Here is a 20,367-nt window from a genome sequence, read left to right on the forward strand (position 1 = left end):
TGCAACCCCCCCTCCTCCCCCCCCCCCCCCACCTCTCCTCTCCTCTCCTCCCTGTGTTCCAATAACAGGGTTACAGTAAATAGGTTTTTGGGTGGACAAAGGAGGTTTCTGAACCTTACAGAGAGCCTGCGGGCAGAGAATGTTATACTACACGCAGTCTGTATAAGTTATAAAGTTAGTTTATTTTAATGTACTACCTAAAATCTAAATTACAAGGCACACTTTAAAGGGGTACTCCCGTGGAAAACTTTTTTTTTTTTTTTTAAATCAACTGGTGCTAGAAAGTTAAACAGATTTGTAAATGACTTCTATTAAAAAATCTTAATATTTCCAGTACTTTTTAGGGTCTGTATACTACAGAGAAAATTATTTTCTTTTGGGAACAGAGAGCTCTCTGCTGACATCACGACCACAGTGCTCTCTGCTGACACCTCTATCTATTTTAGGAACTGTCCAGAGCAGCATATGTTTGCTATGGGGATTTTCTCCTACTCTGGACAGTTCTTAAAATGGACAGAGATGTCAGCAGAGAGCACTGTGGTCGTGATCTCAGCAGAGAGCTCTGTTTTTCAAAAAGAAAATCATTTCCTCTGTAGTTTTCAGCAGCTAATAAGTACTGGAAGGATTAAGATTTTTCAATAGAAGTAATTTACAAATCTTTTTAACTTTCTGGCACCAGTTGATAAAAAAAAAAAAAAAAAAAAAAAAAAAGTTTTCCACGGGAGTACCCCTTTAAGAAAGTTACAAGGTAGAATTCCACCAGGCTGATGTTAGATAACATTACAAAGATGTGAGTGTTATTTCCAGGTTACATTTGATAAAAGCTCAAAGCCATATCTTGTAATGAGACAAGAGCAAAACAAAACCATAAAGATGAATTATCCGACATAAATAAAAAAAGATGAGTGTCGCGAGTGAACACTTCCCTCCGGGCTGTCAGGTGGCGGTGTGCTCGCCCTTTTACCGGGATACCCGGTTACAGCTCCATCTGTCAGTTACTGTCTTCGAAACTGCTGCTCCTGCAGCAAGAATGAAACCGCATTGTGCTCATGGGATCAGACACATAACCTGTTAAATGAACAGAAATAAAGTAAATGTGATGTCTCTGAGATGGGTCACGTTCCAGACACGTGTTTTCTGGTAGCATTAGCCACATAGCTGTAACCTACATTGCACCCTGACTAACACTGGAAATCTATACGTTTGCATTCAAACAAGTTAAAACACAACTATAGCCAATTAATCTCCCGCTCCTTCTTACCGATTTGTTGCTCGAGCTGATGAGCTGGCTAAATAGATTTTAAAGGGGTACTCCACTGCTAAACATCTTATCCACTATCCAAAAAATAGGGGATAAGATGTCTGATCGCGGGGTTCTCGCTGCTGGGACCCCCGCGATCTCCATACAGCATCCGGTTTTCTAAATGAATGCTGGGTTCTGGCGGCAGTGGTCGTGACGTCACACCACACCCTCTCCGGACATCACACCACGCCCCCTCCATAGGGGATAAGATGTCTTGCGGTGAAGTACCCCTTTAAAGAGGTACTCCGCCCCTAGAAATCTTATCCCCTATCCAAAGGATCGCAGGGGTCCCCCGGGATCTCAGCTGCAGCACTCACCTGTACGGCTTCCGGCAACACTGGAGGCTTCGGATCCCGACCACAATGGCGGAAGAGCGTGACGTCACGACTCCGCCCTGTGTGATGTCATGCCCCGCCCCCTCAATGCAAGTCTTTGGGAGGGGGTGTGACGGACCTCACATAGATTTGCATTGAGGGGGCGGGGCGTGACGTCACACGGAGCGGAGTTGTGACGTCATGCTCTTCCGCCATTGTGGTCAGGATCCGAAGCCTCCAGCGTTGCCGGAAGCCGTACAGGTGGGTGCTGCAGCCGAGATCCCGGGGGTCCCCAGCAGCGGGACCCCTGCGATCTGACATCTTATCCCCTATCCTTTGCATAGGGGATAAGATGTCTTGCAGTGAAGTACCCCTTTAATGATAAATGAGTAATGCATCACTTCTCCTGTGGGGGCATTGCAGGGAAACTGAACACGCATTGTTAGCTTAGTCTACTGGAGGTCCCAGCAGTAGCATAACCTAATGAATTACTTATTTTCTGAGGGGTCTGAACAGAAAAAAAAATGAATTGTCCAAACTGGAGAACTGTAAACATATAGTAGTTGGAGAAAATAACTAGGACATCCCTATTTCTACAGTCAGCATGAACTCTTACTGACACACCCGCAATCACTATTAGCAGACACTTTTTTTTCCAGGCCTTTAGCTTCTATTGTTGTTGATGAACTTTATTAAAGGGTTCCAAAAAGGAATCAATGTTGGTGCATGCCTGGTTGGGGCATCTGTGACCCATGTTGATGGGTTTGTTGAGATCTACCGTTTCCTTGATCATATCTCAGTTCACAAAGACCTACAAAGCAGCTGCCAACAGATGTAGCTGTGGTCAAAAGTTAAAGCTTGATACCAGGGAAAGAAGAGCAATTTGTTGAATTATAACCAAAAAGGCTGACAACCTTAAAGGGGGTGACTTTAGTAATTAAAGAGGTTCTTCTGGGAATTAAACCTAAAGCCCATTCTTACCCTCTCCCCAACCTATTCGATTTCATATACATAATTTATTAGCTATCTAGAGAAGTTTCCCCTTATACATCATCCTGCCATTTTCTGTGTCTTTGTCCAAATCCTTCTCTGAAAGCAGCCCCCACCCTACTGAGAGACATAGACCACATGGTTTCTGCCCTGCACTGATGACACGTTTTCCCTTTAGTGCTGAGAACTGGAAGGTGGGTGCGGCTATAGCCAATCACACACTGAACTTATCTCTGCTGCTCAGAGCAGGAGGGCGGGGGCTGCTCTCAGAGAGGGACCTGGATGGCAGAGCAGAGCTTTAATGATCCCCGGGAAATGTAGTGTATATGAGACAAAGGGAGGGAAGGATGGCAGAGAATATCAAGCAGCCAGAGAAAACAACATGGGCCACAGGAACCATGCATATCAGGCAGGGCGATTTACTGGGAACATATCCAGGTAGCGTGGTGACTTTTGAGCTTTTTTTTTATATGCATACTTCCGTAGCGTACCCCTTTAAGTGTCATACAGTAATGGACATGTCTACCAACAAATTGTACTTGTGTTGGTGGTAAATGGCTGTGTCCTGTGTCCCCAATCACGCCACTGCTGTCTTGTTTTATGGGAACTGGCTACTTTCTGATTCTGTGGCCTGCCTCAGACTACAATCCCCAGGATCCTTTATTTCAAGGTGCGAGGTGACTTATTTCCCTCCCACACAACGGTCACCCCACCCATTGCAGCACAGCACAACCTGACATACAAGCTGTGGATCTGTGTGATGATGAATACACGCACATGTGCGCCGGTAACGTCATCAGGGGGCTGTCTTCCCACACAACAGACATAGCAGCCAAGCCCCCTTTCATCCCCTGACTTGTAATGTATTGTCTCGGGCCGCACAGCAAGTTGGGAATGGTCCGAGAATATTCTGAAATACCAACTCCATCCCATGGTCCTGACTTTGTTCCTAGATAATAATGAAATCTTCCAAGAGGACAATCCACACAACTCCGTGCATTGGATCATGGTCTGAGGAGCACGAAAAAGAAGTGAAGCCTCTACCTTGGTTACCCAGTCACCCTTATATATTACTGGGCCTCTAGGGGGCATTATTGAGAACAATGTTAGCAGTAGATTTCAACTGCCTGCGTCAGTCAAGGAATAATCATCTGTATTAGTAATAGGTGATAAATATATACAATAAATGACCTGTAGTACACAGTCCACACCTCACTAAGCTCATATCCTGTCTATTCAAAGTATAAAGCAGATGCAGAACATCCAAAATGTGGTTGCTTAAAGGGGTTATCCAGGAAAAAACTTTTTTTTATATATCAACTGGCTCCAGAAAGTTAAACAGATTTGTAAATTACTTGTATTAAAAAAATCTTAATCCTTTCAGTACCCATGAGCTGCTGAAGTTGAGTTGTTCTTTCCTGTCTAAGTGCTCTCTGATGACACCTGTCTCGGGAGCCGCCCAGTTTAGAAGCAAATCCCCATAGCAAACCTCTTCTACTCTGTGCAGTTCCCGAGACAAGCAGAGGTGTCAGCAGAGAGCACTGTTGCCAGACAGAAAACAACAACTCAACTTCAGCAGCTGATAATTATTGAAAGGATTAAGATTTTTTTTAATAGAAGTAATTTACAAATCTGTTTAACTTTCTGGAGCCAGTTGATATATAAAAAAGAAAGTTTTTTCCTGGAATACCCCTTTAATGCAAAAAAAAAAAAAATGCCAAGTTTCAATTTAAACAAAAAGACTTTTGTGAGTTTAAAGGGGTACTCCACTGGCCAGCATTCGGAACACATCCCTCATGATGCCACGACCATGCCCCCTCAATGCAAGTCAATGGGAGAGGGCGTGACGGCCATCACGCCCCCTCCCATAGACTTGCATTGAGGGGGCATGGCCGTGATGTCATGAGGGGCATGGCCGACCCCCGCAGAGCAAGAACTGCATTCGGAACATTTGGTTCCAAACGCTGGCCAGTGGAGTACCCCTTTAAACATTGCACTTGGTGTCCGTAAACACCTTTCGTGTGATCTTTAGTTGGTGTTCTACTTATTTTGTTCACCCCCCGTAAATCGCTCCAACCATTATTTACTGTAGATCTACACTTTTTCCTTAGTCTTCCAGATGACTGCTTCAATCTGTTTATTTCAGAGAAAGGAGTCTGAGCTTCCGCTAGAAATAACATATTGTACTTGTCTTAAAATAAATGTTCAGATTTTTAGTCCTTCTCAATGCAGAACAACACAATAATTATGTTCTTACTTGTTCGGGGACATCTGTACTTACCGTTCTTGTCCATCGGTGGATACTGGAAATTTTTCCTCATTTCTTCTAAGGTCAGACCATGACCGGAGGCGGAATCTGTGCTACAAAATACCAAGAGGAAATAATGACAGCTAAAATGTTATCTCAGAAAAACAAAGACATTTCAGTAACTTTTTAAGGGTGTGTTTACCTTTAAACTTCTGCCAAAAAAGTATCATTATTTGTGTATTGGTAGAAGCATTTTACCCCTTTTCCCAAATTCTAAATTATGCGCAGAAGCGCTAAATTTATCAATCAAGCGCAATGAGCTACATAAATTGCGGGTGAATATAGTGATCTCCTCAATCCACTCTTTGGAAAATAGAATCGATGATTTAGAGCATCTTGCTACGTTAAGTCCAAGACGGCTTATATTTGCGCTAAAAAAACAGCTCTTGCGGCAAAATTTTTGGTGTAAATAAAAAGTATGCAGTTAATAAATCCATGTGTACTATAGATGTCACTCCAAGGTACCCTGATTCAGCCACATCTGGAGGACATGCTCTACCAAAATGTGCGCAAAAAAATGCGCAAAAAAAAGGGCTTGTGCAAAAAAATACACACAAAACAGGGGTAAAATCTTTGATACATGTCCCCCACTGTGTACATACATTACATTATTTATCCTGTACTGTTCCTGAGTTATATCCTGTATTATACTCCAGAGCTGTACTCACTATTCTGCTGGTGAGGTCACTGTGTATATACATTACATTACTTATCCTGCACTGATCCTGAGTTATATCCTGTATTATACCCCAGAGCTGTACACATTATTCTGCTGGTGAGGTCACTGTGTACATACATTACATTACTTATCCTGTACTGATCCTGAGTTATATCCTGTATTATACTCCAGAGCTGTACTCACTATTCTGCTGGTGAGGTCACTGTGTACATAAATTACATTACTTATCCTGTACTGATCCTGAGTTATATCCTGTATTATACTCCAGAGCTGTACTCACTATTCTGCTGGTGAGGTCACTGTGTACATACATTACATTATTTATCCTGTACTGATCCTGAGTTATATCGTGTACTATACCCCAGAGCTGTACTCACTATTCTGCTGGTGAGGTCATTGTGTACATACATTACATTACTTATCCTGTACTGATCCTGAGTTATATCCTGTATTATACTCCAGAGCTGTACTCACTATTCTGCTGGTGAGGTCACTGTGTACATACATTACATTACTTATCCTGTACTGATCCTGAGTTATATCCTGTATTATACTCCAGAGCTGTACTCACTATTCTGCTGGTGAGGTCACTGTGTACATACATTACATTACTTATCCTGTACTGATCCTGAGTTATATCCTGCATTATACTCCAGAGCTGTACTCACTATTCTGCTGGTGAGGTCACTGTGTACATACATCACATTACAAAAACATATAAAAAGCCCCTCTTCTAATAAAAATTCAGCTTACCCCACTTTTCCTATTTTTCAAATGAAAAATTTTAACAAAAAAAAACAAAAAATTGGTAAAAAAATCCAAACTAAAGTCAAAACTAATAAAATATGATGTTATGATCCCAAATCGTGAACAGTGTTAATGAAAAAAAAATTCATATCATAAATCAGAAAAACAATAATAAAAATTGATCATGAAATCCCAACAAACCAAAAAGTGAGTCAAGAAAACTACAGATCACGTTGCAAAAAATGAGCCCAGTTCTGTATACTGTATACGTTTGAAAAAAAAAATAAAAATGTTGTCGACAAAATATTGCAATTTTAGGCCTATTTGCATTTGTGTGTTTTTTAAGTTTTATTTTTTTAAGTAGTAAAATAATTGTATAATATTGTAATCGTATTGACCAACAAAATTATGTACTAAATAAAAAATGAAACTTCCCCAAAAGTTTTTTTTCCAACCCCACAATTGTATTCATTTATTTTATTTGCACCCCAAGATTTTGTGGTAAAATCAGTCTCTTAAAGGGGTACTCCTCTGTCCATTTTAGCAACTGTCAAGAGTAGGAGAAAATCCCCATAGCAAACATATGCTGCTCTGGACAGTTCCTAAAATGGACAGAGATGTCAGCAGAGAGCACTGTGGTCATGATGTCAGCAGAGAGCACTGTGTTCCAAAAATAAATCAATTTCCTCTGTAGCATACAGCTCCTAAAAAGTACTGGAAAGATTAAGATTTTTTAATAGAAGTAATTTACAAATCTGTTTAACTTTCTGGCACCAGTTGATTTAAAAAAAAAAGTTTCTATGGGAGTACCCCTTTAATAAACAGTTTCTCATATGGATCTGTAGATATAAAATTGAAACAGTTATGGCTATTAGAAAAAGAAAAGGAAAAGCTGATAACACAAATTCTAAATGGATATTCCAGGAGCTGTAAGGTTAGTATAGTTCATAATATATTGTCTGTACCTGTGTTTGATGGTGGTCTCATAATTCTTATGTGATCTTTTCCCCATTTTATTTTTAGCAGCATACAAAATCAGTGTCATCTCAGGTTTTACCATGTTGCATTGACATTACATCACTAGTGAGGTGTGCAAAGGGAGCATGTCAGTGCTTCAATGTGTGGAGCGACCACTGGGTGGGAGATCATTCTCCACAGGGCTGCAGGGATTTGCAGTTTCAAGCACAGCACACATGGAAGGGAGCTCAGCTGTGCTGTAATGGATGGGGTCACCTATGTGTGGGGAGGAGATAAGTCAGCTCCCACCTGGAAACAAGGAATCCTGGAAATTGTAGTTGGATGGAGGGAACACAAACAGGAAATAGCCTGTTTACACAAACAAACCAAAAGCATTTACCACCAACACAAGCTTTGATCTTTGCTAAACATGTCCATTACTGTCTGACAGGTAATTACTAAAGACACCTTATGTTGGACAACCCCTTTTAAATTGGCTGCAACATGAAGGGGTTAATGCAACTGAGCTGTAATTCCAGATACAACCACTGGACAAAAGTGGTGCTGTTCCCAGCAAAGAAAAAGAAACCTTCCGTCCCATCCTTGCAATCACTTTGAACCTTGGACTAGAGTTGATGATGTTTCCGAGAAAATAATAAAGAAGATTCATTTTCCAATGGTGAACAACCCCTTTAATGGAATAATTTTACTTTCTGTACTTTTAACTTTAACTTTTTTTTTTTTTACATAGTGAAAATGTCTAATTGGTGCCGCCATCAAAAGGCAGGCGTAATTACTGTAACCTGCGAGGATCTGTCAGCAGAAGTAGAAATGTTTTTATTATTTGCAAATCAAAGGGAAAGTATATTAACATAAGTGTCTTAAAATATCTTTAGTGATTAATTAATCAGGGAACTTAAGTCACTTGTAATAATGAGCGTAGGAGCTAATAATAGGGAACACATCACAGACAACAGTCAAGGAGATGTAATTGGAGGCAATCAGGTTATAAACATAAAAAAAAAAAAAAAACATAAAAAAAAATATAAAAAAAGAAACCAAAAAAACACTTTTGAATGTAAACATGCGCTTTACGCCGGGTTTCACTTTGATCCGGTCGAGATCCTACATTTGGTCTAGTTGTGTAATGATGAAATCCTTTCTGGGATATGACTGGTAGTTCATTTATTTACTTTTACCAAGATGGTACACGTACATTTACTGCAGATTCCTTTGGCTGTCTGAGAATGATGGGGGTTGTAGTTTAGCAACAGCTGGAGGCTCACTGTTGCTAAGCTACAACCCCCATCATTCCCAGACAGCCTTTGCCTTTCTGGGAATGATGGCAGTTGTAGTTTAGCAATAGGGAGCCTCCAGCTGTTGCTAACCTACAACTCCCATCATTTCAAGACAGCCAAAGGTTGTCTGGGAATGATGGTAGCTGTAGTTTAGCAACAGTGAGCCTCCATCGGTTGCTAAACTCCAACCTCCATCATTCCCAGACAGACTTTGTCTCTCTGAGAATAATGGGGATTGTAGTTAAACAACAGCTGTAGGCTCCCTGTTTCGGAACACACTGGCAGAAAGGGTCTGCTCATGTTATACATTTTTAACATGCCTTTTCAAAACAAAAAGACACGCTAAAAACGCACAGGCCCATACTTATCAACCTCTTCCCTTATGGCCTTCTTCTGTAGTCCAGCCTCTAGTGACATCATCTTTAGAGGCGGGGCTATAGGAGAAGAGGCCCGGACAACAGGAAGGAGGTTGGTAAGGATATATGATACCCCTGTCCCCCCACCCCCCATGTTACTATCCCTTAAGGGACATACTATTGTCCGGAAAGTGTAGGGGGTTAATAAACAATAATCCCTGGTGGTCTACAGAAGAAAAAGTCATATTCATGGTTTATGTTAGGATCTAATAAAGTATTATCTCCGCTGCGGCACCCACCTGTAGCGGCTCCCGGAAGATCGTGATGTCACGACTCCGCCCCGTGTGACGTCACACCCCGCCCCCTCAATGCAAGTCTATGGGAGGGGGCGTGACAGATGTCACGCCCCCTCCCATAGACTTGCATTGAGGGGGCGGGGTGTGACATCACACGAGGCGGAGTCGTGACATCACGATCTTCAGCCCCCGTGGTCGGGATGGACTTAGCGTGAGGACCTCCAGCGATTTCGGAAGCCGCTACAGGTGGGTGCCGCAGCGGAGATCCCGGGGGTCCCCAGCAGCGGGACGCCGGCGATCTGACATCTTATCCCCTATCCTTTGGATAGGGGATAAGATGTCTAGGGGCGAAGTACCCCTTTAAATAAAGACCCTGGTGGTTTAGGGTTAATGTTATAGGGGTTAGCTCAATAATGTAAATGAGTACTCCCCTGGAAACCATTTTTTTTTTTTTTTAAATCAACTGGTGCGAGAAAGTTAAACAGATTTGTAAATGACTTCTATTTTAAAATCTTAATCCTTCCAGTACTTATCAGCTGCTGTATGCTCCAGAGGAAGTTCTTTTCTTTTTGAATTTCTTTCTGTCTGTCCACAGTGCTCTCTGCTGACATCTCTGTCCATGTCGGGAACTGTCCAGAGTAGGAGCAAATCCCCATAGCAAACCTCTCCTGCTCTGGACAGTTCCTGAGATAAAAGAGACAGGCGCTCCACAGAGTAGTAACGTTGAGATCCCGTAGTGAGGTAACAATATAGATAAATTGCTCACCCTGGGTGGTTGTGTAACGTTATACACAACCCGGCTCCACGGCGCTGAACGACCACAACAGGTGAAACATAAAAGGGAGTTTATTTAACCAGAATCCAACGCGTTTCGCTGCGCATGCGCAGCGAAACGCGTTGCATTCTGGTTAAATAAACTACCTTTTATGGTTCACCTGTTGTGGTCGTTCAGCGCTGTGGAGCCGGGTTCCTTTGAAGTCTTTCCTTGATATTGCTGAACAGTTCCTGACATAGGAAGAGGTGTCAGCAGAGAGCACTGTGGTCAGACAGAAAAGAAATTCAAAAAGAAAAGAACTTCCTGTGGAGCATACATCAGCTAATAAGTACTGTAAGGATTAGGATTTTAAATAAAAGTAATTTACAAATATGTTTAACTTCCTGGCATCAGTTGATAAAAAAAAAAAAAAAAGATTTCCAGCGAAGTACCACTTTAAGTAATCCCCTATACACAGCATAGCGGATAAGAAGCTAAATGATGGGAATTTGACCTCATCTCTGATTTTCAGTTGTCCCTGAGCTAGTAAGTGTAGACTAGATTCTATGATTTTCCAGTACACCGCACATACACAAAAGAGGGGATACTGCTCTTGTATATTTCGATAGCATACCCAAAGACACTGCAGCAGCAGTATGGATGACATTATAGAGCAGTACTGAGCAGTATAAACTGTGAATCTGTTCCTCTCCAGCCACACCCCTTTTTTCTTTATAGATTTTAATAAAGTCTCTGGTGATCTAGGGTTAATGTTAAAGGGGTTATATCAAGATTAATTGTCATCCCCTATACACAGCAAAGAGGATAACAAGCTAATTTGTGGGGGTCTGACCTCTTTTTAAATTTTCATGGTCCCTGAGCTAGTGGGTGTAGACTAGCTGCTTTGATATCTCCCATACACTCCACCTACACAGAAGAAGTGATCCTGCCCTCCTATACAGTTATAGCACACCCAAAACCACTTCAGCAGCAGAAGCATGGAGGACATAATATAGCAATAATGAGAAATTGAAGCTGTAAATCCAACGTGGAGGTAAGATATAACAACAACTACAAGCTCCTGCAGTCTCTCTGTGTGTCTCTTTGCTTCTGTTCCCTCCCAACCACACCCCTTCCCGTCTTCATTTATTTCAATGGGCAGCTGTAACCTGATACTTTAGTTCCGTAATATATTTTAAGATGGATTAGCAGTTCTTAAAGTGAGTGAAGGTTTAGGAAGAAGAATAAAAGAAGCCGAATAAGTGAAGGAACCATTAGATGCATTACTTGTACTTTTCATTTATGTAAATTTGGTTGTTTTGTATCTTTTGTTTACAACAAACCTAATATTTGGTGAAGCACTCAGCGGTCAATGGGGCCCATTCTGGGTCTTGATATAGAGTCCTGTGATTTCCTTATTCTTGTTTTCTGTAAATGGAGAAAACTAAATCCAAAAAATATTTGACAGAAGAATGCTATGGAGAAAGGTTACTTTTTTAATGTCCACAGTAACTGATCATCTGACTGTTGCTGTGTAGTATTGATTCTATATGTTGAATTTCCACCTAGGGCCTGTTTAAATATGTAGGAGACGTTGGACACATGTAGCCTTTGTCCCTTCTGTATGAATATTTCATCGGCTGCTCTACTATCAGGTTTCGGGTAGACTCCTGTACACCGGGCGAGCGGAGGTTTCATGGTGCACAAGTGTCTCTCTCGTCTCCTCAAATCTTTATCAGCTTTTTCCAGGTAAGAAAAAACCTTAATCTTGATACTTTCTTCTCCCCCTATCAAATAGCAAATCTTCACCCGAGGAATATATAGACTAAAGGTAAGAAAGCAGCAGCACATTGTCTCCTGCAGATCCCTGGCTGGAGTTTGTCCATAGAGACGTACAAATGCTAATTTTTTGGGGAATATGATGTAATTCTCCACCACATGGCAGGTGAGTCTAATTAACTTTGGATATTAGAGGTATGGATATTTAAGGAGTGTTCTTTAGATCAGTTATAATATTGTTCCTTATATCATTATAATAGTGTTCTTTATATCAGTTATAATAGTGTTATTTATATCAGTTATAATAGTGTTCTTTATATCAGGTATAATAGTGTTCTTTATATCATTATAATAGTGTTATTTATATCATTATAATAGTGTTCCTTATATCATTATAATAGTGTTCTTTATATCAGTTATAATAGTGTTCTTCATATCATTATAATAGTGTTATTTATATCATTATAATAGTGTTCTTTATATCAGTTATAATAGTGTTCTTTATATCATTATAATAGTGTTCTTTATATCATTATAATAGTGTTCTTTATATCAGTTATAATAGTGTTATTTATATCAGTTATAATAGTGTTATTTATATCAGTTATAATAGTGTTCTTTATATCAGGTACAATATTGTTCCTTATATCAGTTATAATATTGTTCCTTATATCAGTTATAATAGTGTTCTTTATATCAGGCATAATATTGTTCCTTATATCATTATAATAGTGTTCTTTATATCATTATAATAGCGTTCTTTATATCAGTTATAATAGTGTTCTTTATATCATTATAATAGTGTTATTTATATCATTATAATAGTGTCCTTTATATCAGTTGTGATAGTGTTCTTTATATCATTATAATAGTGTCCTTTATATCAGTTATAATAGTGTTCTTTATATCATTATAATAGTGTTCCTTATATCAGTTATAATAGTGTTCTTTATACCATTATAATAGTGTTCTTTATATCAGTTATAATAGTGTTCTTTATACCATTATAATATTGTTCCTTATATCAGTTATAATAGTGTTATTTATATCAGTTATAATAGTGTTCCTTATATCAGTTATAATAGTGTTCTTTATATCAGGTATAATAGTGTTCCTTATATCAGTTATAATAGTGTTCCTTATATCAGTTATAATAGTGTTCTTTATATCAGTTATAATAGTGTTCCTTATATCAGTTATAATAGTGTTCTTTATATCAGGTATAGTAGTGTTCCTTATATCAGTTATAATAGTGTTCTTTATATCAGGTATAATAGTGTTCTTTATATCAGGTATAATAGTGTTCCTTATATCAGTTATAATAGTGTTCTTTATATCAGTTATAATAGTGTTCCTTATATCAGTTATAATAGTGTTCCTTATATCAGTTATACTGTAATAGTTGTCACGATGCCGGCTGGCAGGTAGTGGATCCTCTGTGCCAGAGAGGGATGGCGAGGACCGCGCTAGTGGACCGGTTCTAAGCCACTACAGGTTTTCACCAGAGCCCGCCGCAAAGCGGGATGGTCTTGCTGCGGCGGTAGTGACCAGGTCGTATCCACTAGCAACGGCTCACCTCTCTGACTGCTGAAGATAGGCGAGGTACAAGGGAGAAGGCAGAAGCAAAGTCGGACGTAGCAGAAGGTCGGGGGCAGGCGGCAAGGTTCGTAGTCAGGGGAGATAGCAGAAGTTCTGGTACACAGGCTTTAAACACACAAAACGCTTTCACTAGGCACAAGGGCAACAAGATCCGGCAAGGGAGTGCAAGGGAGGAGACCAGATATAGCCAGGGAGCAGGTGGGAGCCAATTAAGCTAATTGGGCCAGGCACCAATCATTGGTGCACTGGCCCTTTAAGTCTCAGGGAGCTGGCGCGCGCGCGCCCTAGAGAGCGGAGCCGCGCGCGCCAGCAGATGACAGCAGGGGACGGGAACGGGTAAGTGACCTGGGATGCGATTCGCGAGCGGGCGCGTCCCGCTGTGCGAATCGCATCCCCAACGGCCATGACAGAGCAGCGCTCCCGGTCAGCGGGACTGACCGGGGAGCTGCAGGGAGAAAGACGCCGTGAGCGCTCCGGGGAGGAGCGGGGACCCGGAGCGCTAGGCGTAACAGTACCCCCCCCCTTAGGTCTCCCCTTCTCTTTGTCCGGTAACTGCCTCCCCTGGGATGAGGACACCGGGAAAGGATGGAGGGATTCCTCAACGGCAGGCAGAACAGCAGGAGTAGGAATGGGGAGGGAGGGCAGAGGGCGAGACCTGGCACGGGGCAGTGTGACACCAGGACGGGGGCCATGAGGGGACACAGAGGCTTGCCTGATGGGACTGGGAGGGGGGGAGAGGCATTTCCTGTGGCAGGCAGAGTCCCTAACGACCTTAGGGGGACCGGGTACAGGAGAAACCACAGGGTCACGGCAGGGAGTACTGGGAACCGGTTTAAGGCAGTCCTTGGAACAAGAGGGGCCCCAACTCTTGATCTCCCCAGTGGACCAATCCAGGGTTGGGGAATGGTGTTGAAGCCAGGGTAGTCCAAGGAGAATTTCGGAAGTGCAATTAGGAAGGACAAAAAATACAATTTCCTCGTGATGAGGTCCGATGCACATTAGGAGGGGCTCCGTGCGGTAACGCACGGTGCAATCCAACCTGGCTCCGTTGACCGCGGAAATGTGGAGTGGCTTGACAAGACGGGTCACCGGAATGCGGAATTTATTCACTAAGGACTCCCGAATAAAATTCCCAGAAGCTCCAGAGTCCAGGCAGGCCACGGCTGAGAGGGGAGAGCTGGCAGAAGTAGAAATCCGAACAGGCACCGTGAGACGTGGAGAAGCCGACTTAGCATCAAGAGACGCCACACCCACGAGAGCTGGGTGCGAGCGTGCGTTTCCCAGACGTGGAGGACGGATTGGGCAATCCACCAAAAAATGTTCAGTACTGGCACAGTACAGACAAAGATTCTCTTCCTTACGGCGATTCCTCTCTTCCAGGGTCAGGCGAGACCGATCCACTTGCATGGCCTCCTCGGCGGGAGGCCTAGGCGCAGATTGCAGTGGAGACTGTGGGAGAGGTGTCCAGAGATCTAAGTCTTTTTCCTGGCGGAGCTCTTGATGCCTCTCAGAAAAACGCATGTCAATGCGAGTGGCTAGATGAATGAGTTCATGCAGGTTAGCAGGAGTCTCTCGTGCGGCCAGAACATCTTTAATGTTGCTGGATAGGCCTTTTTTAAAGGTCGCGCAGAGAGCCTCATTATTCCAGGATAGTTCAGAAGCAAGAGTACGGAATTGTATGGCGTACTCGCCAACGGAGGAATTACCCTGGACCAGGTTCAGCAGGGCAGTCTCAGCAGAAGAGGCTCGGGCAGGTTCCTCAAAGACACTTCGAATTTCCGAGAAGAAGGAGTGTACAGAGGCAGTGACGGGGTCATTGCGGTCCCAGAGCGGTGTGGCCCATGACAGGGCTTTTCCAGACAGAAGGCTGACTACGAAAGCCACCTTAGACCTTTCAGTAGGAAACTGGTCCGACATCATCTCCAAGTGCAGGGAACATTGCGAAAGAAAGCCACGGCAAAACTTAGAGTCCCCATTAAATTTGTCCGGCAAGGACAGGCGGAGGCTGGGAGTGGCCACTCGCTGCGGAAGGGGTGCAGGAGCTGGCGGAGGAGATGGTTGTTGCTGCTGTAGCTGTGACTGTACTTGCTGTAGTTGTGACTGGAGTTGCTGTGTCATGGTGGTCAAGTACGACAGCTGGTGATCTTGTTGGGCGATCTGACGAGCTTGCTGGGCGACCAGCGTAGGGAGGTCAGCGACAACTGGCAGAGGAACTTCAGCGGGATCCATGGCCGGATCTACTGTCACGATGCCGGCTGGCAGGTAGTGGATCCTCTGTGCCAGAGAGGGATGGCGAGGACCGCGCTAGTGGACCGGTTCTAAGCCACTACAGGTTTTCACCAGAGCCCGCCGCAAAGCGGGATGGTCTTGCTGCGGCGGTAGTGACCAGGTCGTATCCACTAGCAACGGCTCACCTCTCTGACTGCTGAAGATAGGCGAGGTACAAGGGAGAAGGCAGAAGCAAAGTCGGACGTAGCAGAAGGTCGGGGGCAGGCGGCAAGGTTCGTAGTCAGGGGAGATAGCAGAAGTTCTGGTACACAGGCTTTAAACACACAAAACGCTTTCACTAGGCACAAGGGCAACAAGATCCGGCAAGGGAGTGCAAGGGAGGAGACCAGATATAGCCAGGGAGCAGGTGGGAGCCAATTAAGCTAATTGGGCCAGGCACCAATCATTGGTGCACTGGCCCTTTAAGTCTCAGGGAGCTGGCGCGCGCGCGCCCTAGAGAGCGGAGCCGCGCGCGCCAGCAGATGACAGCAGGGGACGGGAACGGGTAAGTGACCTGGGATGCGATTCGCGAGCGGGCGCGTCCCGCTGTGCGAATCGCATCCCCAACGGCCATGACAGAGCAGCGCTCCCGGTCAGCGGGACTGACCGGGGAGCTGCAGGGAGAAAGACGCCGTGAGCGCTCCGGGGAGGAGCGGGGACCCGGAGCGCTAGGCGTAACAATAGTGTTCTTTATATCAGTTATAACAATGTTCTTTATATACAAAAAAAGTAGGTTGCAGCAGCACTCTTGCTAAAAAAATGGAGGCTCTTAGCACATTTTTTGATCAAAACATGTCCCCCATCCACCACGCAGAGGTGGCCTCATTTCGGATGGGACCCTAACACTATTTTCACTCACTTCTGCTGGGCATATGGCCTCTGACTGGGTGACATGCTGCATCCACTATCAATTAAAAAATCTCCTGTGAAACAGGGAGGGGTGCACGGCTACAGAGGGTGCCACCTCCCCTAAATTGCAAAGCAAAAACAAAAATAGCCAGCACAACTACCTAATACACGGGTGCAAATACAGAGTATACAAAAAAGAAGGTTACAGCAGCACTCTTGCTCAAAAAATGGAGGCTCTTAGGGTCCCATCCGAAATGAGGCCACCTCCGCGTGGTAGATGGGGGTGTCACAAAACTACAACTTCTAGCATGCCCGGACAGCCGAAGGCTGTCCGGGCATGCTTGGAGTTGTAGTTTTGCGACAGCTGCAGGCACACTGGTCAGAAAACACTAGCAAAAAGAATTGTCTAAAATTAGATCCCTACATGCTTAGATTTCTACATAATGACCCTCATTTACTAGGATCGACCGATTATCGGTATGGCCGATATTATCGGCCGATAATCACGATTTTGGTCATTATCGGTATCAGCAATTACCTTGCCGATAAGCCGATAATGCCCCGCCCCCCGCACCGCCCCCACAGCACCGCGATTGCCCCCCCGACCCGCCGCACCGTGACCGCCCCCCCGACCCACCACACCGCGTCGCACCCCCCACCGTAGTGCTGGGTGGTATACCGGTATGGATTTTTGCCCATACCGCTATACCGGTCGGGCCCCTCCTCCACCCTCCGAGTCAATAAAAAAAAAATTTAACTTACCCGTAATGGGGGTGGTCTGGGCCATCCATCCTTCCTGTAGTGTCCGGCGGCATTCTGGGTGGAGGGTGAACCGGTCCGGGCTGTCCTTCTTCTCCGGGAGTCCTCTTCTCGACTCCGGGCAGGCTCCGGCCTAGTACGCTGCATAGACGCCGCTACGCCGTGACGTCAGGTGCGTCGCTGCGCACGGGCGTCACTGCGCAGCGGCGTCTATGCTGCGTTACTAGGCCAGAGCCTGTCCGGAGTGGAGAAGAGGACTCCCGGAGAAGAAGGACAGCCCGGACCGGTTCACCCTCCACCCGGAATGCCGCCAGACACTACAGGAAGGAAGGATGGCCCGGACCACCCTGACAGGCAGGGGGAGAGAAGCGGGTGGCGGCGGCGGCCTATGGCACCGCAAAAGCCACTGCAGTGCATTGATTTAAAGCGCCCGCTTTAAATCAATGATCTGCAGCGGTGTCGCGGGGGGATAAATAGCCGATAACTTATACCGGAATATCGGTATAAGTTATCGGCTATCGGCCCTAACCTCCACCGATTATCGGTATCGGCCCTAAAAAAAGATATCGGTCGATCCCTATCATTTACTATTGCAAACCCGACATGTTTTGTCAAGTTTTGTGCCAGATTCTGTCACATTGCGCCAGAAATTCTGTCTGCGCCAGATTTTGCGCCAGAATAAAAAAAAAACCAGACTAACTCTCCATTTTGCTAAGAAAATCCAAAAAGGGGTGTGGTCGCTGGAAAAGGGGGCGTGGTCTCCGAAAAGGGCGTGTTCCCGACATTTTCACAAAAAAAACAACATATTTACTAAGGTTTCCACGTAAAATGTGGTGGATTTGTGCTGAGGAAAACCCTACAGATCAGAACATGTGTAAAAAGAGCAAAATGTAGGGAAAGTGGAAAATGTAGGGAAATCTTAGTAAATACCGTGTAAAATAAATTGTAGGGAATTAAAACCCACAAAGAAACCTACACAACACTCTTAGTAAATAAGGGCCAATGGGGGAGATTTATCAAAGGATTTAGACTGTTTTTCCCTGTCTAAATTTGTCGCACAGAAAGCCGCAGTCTAAATATGTGCGACTTTTCTGCGACTTTTGCTGTAGAGGATTTTTAGAACAAGATGCATGCAAGTCTATTTTAGAAGGAAATGCATTGGAAAATGCATTGGTGCTGAATTTATCAAGTGCGACTTTTGTGCGACAAGTCGCATCTGCCCAAAATACGCTGAAATGTCAGACCATGTTGGAGCAGGTCTAAATACAGTTTAAGCTGTAGACCCTGAAGTCTGAGCACAGAATTTATCAAAGGCTGTGAGACCTTTGATAAATTAGGAGCACAATAGACAGGAGACTACCACATACGCTGGTCTATAAGCATACCCAGAATAGACTAGATTAGGAAATGTCCCCCAATGTGTATAACCGATTTCCAGTGGTCTACTTTTTATTGTTTGTCCTACAGATATTGATGTTCTTCAACCTGATTCTGTAAGATGAACAAAGAGTGAATATCTAATTTATTCTGTAAATACAATATAATTCTCACCATTGTTTTATGTCAATGATGAGGTCTGAATGGCCCAGAGGATCCTAAGGTGTATGTTGCTTCACTGTAGGGATGGTATTGGGCAGGTGATGGGCAGTGCCTGGTTTCCCCCAGACATGATGCTGTCCCCACCATGATCACTGTAGGGATGGTATTGGACAGATGATGGGCAGTGCCTGGTTTCCCCCAGACATGATGCTGCCCCCACCATGATCACTGTAGGGATGGTATTGGGCAGGTGATGGGCAGTGCCTGGTTTCCCCCAGACATGATGCTGCCCCCACCATGATCACTGTAGGGATGGTATTGGGAAGGTGATGGGCAGTGCCTGGTTTCCTCCAGACATGATGCTGCCCCCACCATGATCACTGTAGGGATGGTATTGGGCAGGTGATGGGCAGAGCCTGGTTTCCCCCAGACATGATGCTGCCCCCACCATGATCACTGTAGGGATGGTATTGGTCAGTGCCTGGTTTCCTCCACACATGATGCTGCCCCCACCATGATCACTGTAGAGATGGTATTGGGCAGGTGATGGGCAGTGCCTGGTTTCCTCCAGACATGATGCGCCCCCACCATGATCACTGTAGGGATGGTAATGGGCAGGTAATGGGCAGTGCCTGGTTTCCCCCAGACATGATGCTGCCCCCACCATGATCACTGTAGGGATGGTACTGGGCAGGTGATGGGCAGTGCCTGGTTTCCTCCAGACATGATGCTGCCCCCACCATGATCACTGTAGGGATGGTACTGGGCAGGTGAGGGGCAGTGCCTGGTTTCCTCCAGACATGATGCTGCCCCCACCATGATCACTGTAGGGATGGTATTGGGCAGGTGATGGGCAGCGCCTGGTTTCCTCCAGACATGATGCTGCCCCCACCATGATCACTGTAGGGATGGTATTGGGCAGGTGATGGGCAGCGCCTGGTTTCCTCCAGACATGATGCTTAAAATTGTGGTGGAAAAGTTAAATCTTGGTTTCATCAGCACAGAGAATCTTGTTTCTCACAGTCTGAGAGTCTTCTAGATGCTTTTTTTTGGAAACTCCAGGTGGCTTTTCTGTGTCTAATTATGAGGAGAGACTTATTTCTGTCCACTCTGCTATAAAGCCCAGATTGTGGAGGCTGCAGTGATGGTTCTGGACCTTCTAGACGCTTCTCCTATCTGCACACAAAATCTTTGGAGCTCAGCCAGAGCCGCTGATGGTTCTTGGTCACTTCTCTCACCAAGTCTTTTCTCCCCCAATTACTTATTTTGATGGGGGCTGCAGCTCTAGGAAGAGTCCTGGTTGTTCCAAACTTATTCCATTTTAGAATAACGGAGGCCACTGTGCTCTTTCGGTGCAGCAGAAATGTTTTTGTCACCTTCTCCAGATCTCGGCCTCCACACAATCCTGTCTCTGAGCTCCTCATGCAGTTCTGTCTTCCCAGACTCCGATCAAGGTGTAGAAACATCTCAGAGATGATCAAGAGACATGGGAGGAGCCAGAGCCAAATATAAAGCATAATAGTAAAGGGTTTGAATACTTATGTCCATGCTACATTCTAGTTTTTCCTTTTT

General features: G+C 44.4%; 2 protein-coding genes across 6 annotated transcripts in view; one reads left to right on the forward strand and one right to left on the reverse strand.

The window, feature by feature from the left end:
• Positions 1-682: 682 nt before the first annotated feature.
• The window catches only part of TNNI3K (TNNI3 interacting kinase), a 245,454-nt gene continuing 225,769 nt past the window's right edge, over positions 683-20,367 (reverse strand). For 4 of the 5 annotated variants that reach the window (XM_056532719.1, XM_056532721.1, XM_056532722.1 and 1 more), the window contains 2 exons: positions 4,889-4,968; positions 683-1,068 (listed from right to left, as the gene is read on the reverse strand). In XM_056532719.1, the coding sequence (XP_056388694.1) occupies positions 992-1,068; positions 4,889-4,968 (157 nt within the window). In that variant the 3' untranslated portion in view covers positions 683-991. The remainder of the gene's footprint in view (positions 1,069-4,888; positions 4,969-20,367) is intronic. The other variant, XM_056532720.1, reaches the window with a different exon arrangement.
• Positions 11,875-20,367, forward strand: part of LRRC53 (leucine rich repeat containing 53) — an 81,491-nt gene continuing 72,998 nt past the window's right edge. The window contains exon 1 of the mRNA XM_056532717.1: positions 11,875-11,947. Within this exon, the coding sequence (XP_056388692.1) occupies positions 11,941-11,947 (7 nt within the window). The 5' untranslated portion in view covers positions 11,875-11,940. The remainder of the gene's footprint in view (positions 11,948-20,367) is intronic.

Source organism: Hyla sarda, chromosome 7, assembly GCF_029499605.1.
Source record: "Hyla sarda isolate aHylSar1 chromosome 7, aHylSar1.hap1, whole genome shotgun sequence".
Taxonomy (NCBI): Eukaryota; Metazoa; Chordata; class Amphibia; order Anura; family Hylidae; genus Hyla; species Hyla sarda.